Source organism: Formica exsecta, unplaced genomic scaffold (genome assembly GCF_003651465.1).
Source record: "Formica exsecta isolate Colony F162 unplaced genomic scaffold, ASM365146v1 scaffold229, whole genome shotgun sequence".
Taxonomy (NCBI): domain Eukaryota; kingdom Metazoa; phylum Arthropoda; class Insecta; order Hymenoptera; family Formicidae; genus Formica; species Formica exsecta.
Window position 1 is genome coordinate 663,594 of NW_021849582.1, and position 6,731 is coordinate 670,324.

The 6,731-nt window shown below is 29.4% G+C and overlaps 2 protein-coding genes across 4 annotated transcripts in view; one reads left to right on the forward strand and one right to left on the reverse strand.

Moving 5' to 3' along the window:
- Positions 1-807: 807 nt before the first annotated feature.
- LOC115235639 (TELO2-interacting protein 1 homolog) lies at positions 808-5,433 on the reverse strand. Of its 3 annotated transcripts, XM_029807542.1 has the most exons (13): positions 5,243-5,433; positions 4,964-5,100; positions 4,706-4,883; positions 4,361-4,538; positions 3,922-4,247; positions 3,614-3,825; positions 3,119-3,514; positions 2,790-3,029; positions 2,136-2,693; positions 1,761-2,061; positions 1,435-1,663; positions 1,218-1,352; positions 808-1,139 (listed from the first exon to the last, which is right to left on the reverse strand). In XM_029807542.1, the coding sequence occupies exons 1-13, from the start codon at positions 5,431-5,433 to the stop codon at positions 1,053-1,055; spliced, it is 3,168 nt and encodes a 1,055-aa protein (XP_029663402.1). In that variant the 3' UTR covers positions 808-1,052. The 3 variants fall into 3 exon arrangements, with proteins under 3 accessions (XP_029663402.1, XP_029663403.1, XP_029663404.1); XM_029807543.1 differs by lacking the exon at positions 5,243-5,433 and having other exon boundaries at positions 4,706-4,866; positions 4,964-5,101; XM_029807544.1 differs by lacking the exon at positions 5,243-5,433 and having other exon boundaries at positions 4,706-4,857.
- An 866-nt stretch (positions 5,434-6,299) lies between these two features.
- The window catches only part of LOC115235659 (PMS1 protein homolog 1), a 7,763-nt gene continuing 7,331 nt past the window's right edge, over positions 6,300-6,731 (forward strand). The window contains 1 exon segment of the mRNA XM_029807577.1: positions 6,300-6,678. Within this exon segment, the coding sequence (XP_029663437.1) occupies positions 6,315-6,678 (364 nt within the window). The 5' untranslated portion in view covers positions 6,300-6,314.

A 6,731-nucleotide genomic window follows, 5' to 3' on the forward strand; every position in this document is an offset into this window, starting at 1 on the left:
TTGCTAAATTATGTTCAAATACATCCCAAGAACTTTAAATTTTCTTTAAAAATTATAGAATTTAGATAACTTTTAATTATCCTAGCATATTTCTAATTTTTGTATAGTTTCAAAATCAGACAAAAGCGATCTACTCCTAAAAAAAACATCAAGATTAATATAAATGGGGATGTGTCAAGAATGCAGTATTTACTCTCATATACATATTAAAGTTGATATAAAAAACAGAAGAGATAATATGTAAATATCATCAAGCGTATCTATATATATGTATAGATATATATGCACGTGTATATGTGTATGTGTGTGTGTGTGTGTATATATATATATACAGGGTGGGACATTTATAGTGACGCGGGCATATTTTTCGGAAACGAAGTGAGATATCAAAAAATATTTCAGACAAAAGTTGCATGGTTTTGAGGGGGCCACATGATAAAAATATGGATTTGACCTTGAGTGACCTTTTCAAGGTGAGGTCAATATGGTCGATGTTTTCTTAAATGGAACTCCTCATTTTTTATTACATATTCTTGTAGCTTATCTCGAGACCTTTTCAAAATACTATATTAAAGTATTTTTTCATTAAGTATTTTTTGAGTTATTTTATATCTTAATCCTTTGTTTTATGAAGTAATATATCGCTTTGTAGATAATGAAAAGAAGTATAATTTATTATACACAAATTATTGTAAAATGTGGAAAAATATATATATAATTATAAAATCTGTTAGAATTATATATAAATAAAAAAATGGTGTCAAAATTTTTTCGCTACTTTTTGATGTGTATGAATCTACATAAATATTATTCATCCATGTATATTTCAATAATTCTAATAATCTACATCTTTTATATATAATTAACATTTTATACCATTTTAGTGATTCTATAAAGAATAAAGGCGTTTTGTAACTGAATGGCGCATTGTTGCCTTGAAGAATTTTGGTCCAGTATTTATGTTGTTCATTTGTATCATTTTGAAGGCCCCAATACTCTATTACAGTTCTTAAATATAATATGTATCTTATACTTTTAATATATACATTTATTTAACAGTGGATATCCTTTTTTTGGATGTATGTAATAATTTCGTTTAAGTTTTTATAATACTTGTTTGATCGAGCAACATTTGAATCCTGGAAAGTAACATTATATATTACATGCTAGATTTTAATTCATAGAAATCGTATTTTAATAATTAAATGCTAACGTACCAGCAGATTATTTATATCAAGTGTTGCATCAGGTGTTATTTGTGCAATTTTTGAATTCCAGATACTGAGACATTTCAACCACGCGATATCTCCATTATAATCGGCAATATCTTTGTACAATTTTACACAGCATGCCTATTAATGAGGAAATAAATAGTCAAAGACGTTTATAACATGTATGCAAAAGTTTATATACTTCTTTTGATCTCGATACTACCTGTAACATAGGATTTTGTCGTGCACTAAGATACGATTGTGTATTACTTAATATTTGCCATAATTCTCGCTCACGAAGTTTTAAGAGCTGGGCGATTAATCCCAATGTAGATAATAATTCGTATTGTAATTTGTAGGTTTGCGTAAACTTGTAAATATTCACAGAGCTTTTATCAATGCTTTCTGTGGAAGATTCAGCCAAAAATTTAAATACGAATGGCAATACCTGTCTGCAATTAAAAGATCAATTATTACACCATTACTTGGTGTTTGTTAATTTTGTTTTAAGAGCATATTATTCTGCGAAATACATAAAAGATATTTTACCGTAGAGTTCTGTTTCTGATAAAGTCATTCGATATGTTGGCAAGTACATGTAAGAGTTGCCATGAACGATTAATCACAAGAACATTTTTATCGTTAAATCTGTCGGTTAGCGGATGCCACAGTTGATGTACAATAGGTAATAGCTCATTCTCCCATTTGACTAACATTGGTAGACCTTCTTGAAGCGTTTGCATTGCCATTAATGATATGTGTACATCTTTCAAAGGTAAAAAATGTAAACAGCGTCTCATAACTTCTAGTATTATCTTTATGTGGGTTGGTAACTTTTTGTCTTTTTCATCTAGAATACATAAAATAAGCAATATATTTACACAATATTTATAAAACTTATAGATATATAAATTCTTATTATACCTTCTGCATTTAGATTAGAGTAATCTTTATTTGTCTCTTTTGTTAATTCTTCAAAATTTGGCACATCTGCATTTGATTCTGTCTCTTCAATATTATCTTCGAATTTTTCATCAATCTTCTTTGCATTATAATATTCCAACAAAGAAAGGATAATTGTCTCCGAAAGGTTATTTGTAGTTTGTATGTCTTCTTTCTTTATTATTTCTTTTGTATCCTCCCAACTTATTAATGTTTTCACGCACGCGATAAACGTATGAAATATCTTTAAGAAGGAATAAGTATCTTTTTGATGATAAGGCATACTTAATTGTCTGAGTACATCCTCCACAATTCCCTTTAAATGTGGTAAGAAGTCTAATTTGCTGTATTTCATAACAACTTCAATAACATCGAGCACGCCAGGATTACGAGCCACTTGGCGTAATTTCATTAAAATGTGATAAGAAAAATAATCTACGTTCGCACGTAATAGATCGCCGATCGTCTTATGTTGTTGCGTCTCCGCGATACTTTCGAGAGTACGCACTCCGATATAACTGATCAAACCGTTTCCACTACCTAAAAAAATCACATTCATATATGTATAACTTTATTTATGTGTAAAAAAAATTCTTAAGTTATCTTATAGAGTCAATGGCACACATGCATACATACCTGCTTTTTCAATAATTATGTACAAAGTTTTCAAAAGATATCTGTCATAGTCATGTTGTAAATTTTGTGCTATATAGCCTAGTCCTTCCATCAAAAGACAACACTGTACTATATTACTCTGTGCCTGCACCAAAGGAGTATCTTTAGATACTTCTATGGGCAAGTACCATACTTCCTGCATTGTATAAAAATCCACAATTTCCTTATATAAATGTGAAACAGATGGATCTTTAACAGAAACTGAAACAATGAAAATTGGAACTTTATAAAAACTAATCTTAATATTTCGTTTTATCCTTCAAATACATTATTTATATTGCCTGTATCACCTAAGATCCAGTTAAGTAATAAAGTCAGTTCTTTTCTGTGTTGTGATGCATCCGACATAAGCTCAAGAATAGTATCGACTAATATCCTAAAATCCCCAAATTCTCCAAGCAGCTTGCATATTGTGACAAGTTTGTCTCTACATGAACTGTTCTTAATAAATTTAAATTTTTTCCATGAATCTGATCTGTAGAAATACATGGGATCGTCTAAATCTTTCATATTTGTTGTTAATAAAGGGGATACATCATTACAATCTAATGCCATAATGTATACAAGGGCTAAAAGTAATCTTCGTATGTGAGCCTGTGATCTCATAATATGAGGTAATCTTTGTTTTCCAAATAGCTTTAGATAGCCAGCAAATTGATTCAAAGATGCTAATTGTTCATTATCATCTGAAAAATATAGATATATGCTTTAATTGACACATATTTTGATTTTTCAATTTATGTTCAAAAATTATGTATAATAAAGAGATACAAAGAATATCTTACCTGACCGTCTGACAAATGTAGGCAATCTTGTAAGTAAACCATAAAACTTATCTTCCAATGAATCAATTAATGGTCTCATATTGTGATTTTGCATGTAGTTTTCACTTAAACTGCGCAGCACATTATGTGCTTTTTCACTAACTTCTATGGACTCATCTTCAGACAAGGAAATCAAATAGTCCGTTAATGCCATAATATTTGGTTTCATATTTCTATATAAAATATTAAAATTTATTTATTTATGTTATATATTACTAAAGATGTAAAGAGAAAGAGAAAGAGAAGGAGGATAAAAGAAAACGTTATACCTAGAACAATTTTCGAGTATAAGATTGATACTTTCTACCAGTTCTCCTCTGACTTTACAATGTGAATGACTCTTGATCTTGTCCACAAGCTGTATACAAGCACCAAGCTTAATAGCTGCAGCTTCAAACCATTCCTTATTTCTTGTGGCTCCCTTTAGATTATGTTTTATATCACATTTACCATTATATGTTGCAGGGTGTGACGTCTCGATAAGGACACTGTAATCTTTTTTCATAAGTGTTTCTATAGAAAATGCAATGTCTTCCTCCCCTTCTTTATCATGCATTACAAGAGATATGACTCTTCCCCATGCTCGAACCGCCATCTGTAATATTCAATTAATGTATAGATTAATATCTGTTGTTCAAATAATTTGTTTCTAATTTTAAAGAGCATATAGATAATTATATCAGTATATATAAAGATATTATGTATTACCATTGTAACCTTATGATTTTGAACTTCACTTCCCATTGCTATTTCCTGTAGTCCACTAACAATACCAGGTAAAAATGCCATAATGGTATCTGCTACTTTTTCTTGTATAATGATATCAGACTTGTCTATTTTGTCATCTATATGACATAGAACCATTACTGCATCTATTCCTGCTAATCTAATAATAGATACATTGGTTTTAATTATATTCAATATATTAGCTTATAAAATCAATACATACAAATATATATATTTGTAAAAAATAATATTATTTATATTGAGATCATATATATTGAGATTAAATGTATAAATGTTATCTGCATAATGTTTCTTTTAAATGCTTACTTTACAATAGATGATTTTTCCATTCTTGCAATTGTTAAGCATAATAATATTCCTTGACCAAGTTTCAATATATTCTCTTTAATATAGAGCAATTCAATAACATCAGTAAAACTTTGGTGAATGAGGTCTTTGATACATAAAGCTACTGCTTCCTTAAGTTCCTCATGAAACATAATTACTATGTAAAATTCAAAAAAATAATTAAAAAAACATAAATAAACATTTTAAATTGATATAATTTATATAATATATACATACCATGATTTGGCTGACTTTTGTCAAAAATTTGAAGTAACAAAGAGTCATAGATATCATAAAAGTGCTTTAATTTTGTAATTCTAGTCTTCTGTATTATAACTCTCATAGTCTTTACCAATTGCTCTTTTACATTCATACTGTACAAGACAAATATTTATAAAACTTATAAAGAGATAAATTATAATAAAAACTATATAAATCGTGTTATTGGATTATTTATATATTTATATGCAATCACATTTTCTCTACTGCATATAATATGAATTACAAATTTATTACCTTAAACTGTTGTTTCGTAGAGAAGTAATAATGGGAAATAAACAATACTCTGACAAGTTTTGGACGACTTCATTGGAGATGTTATTGGCCACTGTTGCAATTCTATATGCATATTCTTTATTAGGATCTTTTATGAGATTATCACAGCATGATTTCAGCTCCAGGAAAATTTGTATGTCAGATTTTTCCATTTTGTGATACCAAAATTATTTAGAATATGTGTAGCATACTATCGCTTATGTTTAACCGTATATGTGATCCATTAGAATTATAATATTCGCGTTATGTATCAAGTTTACAATATAACGCAATATTACATTCTCCAATTAATTAATAACATTAATTATTTTTCAAATAACGAGCTAAAATACAATTCGTAAACATTTTGTATATTATACTACAGTAAAATTTACGTCAGTTATGTATATAACTACTTGTAATCTCAAAATTGTGCCAGCAGCGTCAGCAGTAGGTCTGTTCTTTATAGCTGAACTGGCTGCACTAGTTCAGAGTTTATCTTTTTCTCTCCCCATTGGAAGGAGAAAGATAAGCTCTGAACTAGTGTAGCCAGTTCAGCTATAAAGAACAGACCTAGTGTTGATGTTTGGAGTTGGTTTTTCGCGCATGCGCGAAAAACTCGACTCGAACACATCTCATCAGTGCATTCGTGCATCATGATTGTTGGCAGTGTTGTTTATTTTGATTAGTCAATCAAACCCTATTTTATTTTATGAGTAAAGGCACCTTTACATGGCAGCATTAAGCGTCGAGCGTCTGCGCAGAAAAATGCGCAGAATTTAAAAGAGATAGATTCTAGGCTGAAATTAGATTCTGCGCAATTTTCTACGCAGACGCTCGACGCTTGACGCTGCCATGTAAAGGCACCTTTAGATTTTCGAACACTATTCTGTACCTGTACCTGTACATAAAGGAAATTAAGGTTATGTTCTATGTTTACGCGTGTTTTTTAAATTCGCCGGTGTCTGTATCGTAAAAAAGCAATATTGAAATTTTTTTATATTTTTCCATCAGATGTTTTAATATTACATAATAGAATATTATCAATTTAAAAATGCCGATTTCTGCATTAGATGTAAGAACAGCAAAGCTAATTACTACCACACAGATAATAACTTCTGTGTACGCTGTGGTTAAAGAATTGATGGAAAATGCGCTCGATGCCGATGCTGACAATGTTGAGATTAACCTTGTATGTATAATAGTTAAATCTCGCATATTTATGCATATGTATGCATAAGATATATTTTTATAAAAAGAAGGTCATTATTCGCACGGTTTTTCTTTGCTCTCTTAGGTAGATAATGGTACATCTTTAATAGAAGTGAAGGATAATGGTCATGGCATATCTAAAGTAGATGCGCCATATATAGGATTATCTTCTTACACATCTAAAATATCAAATTTTGAAGATCTAGGTAATATATACTTCTATATTTATTTTATAATTTATTTAAATATTTTCTCATAA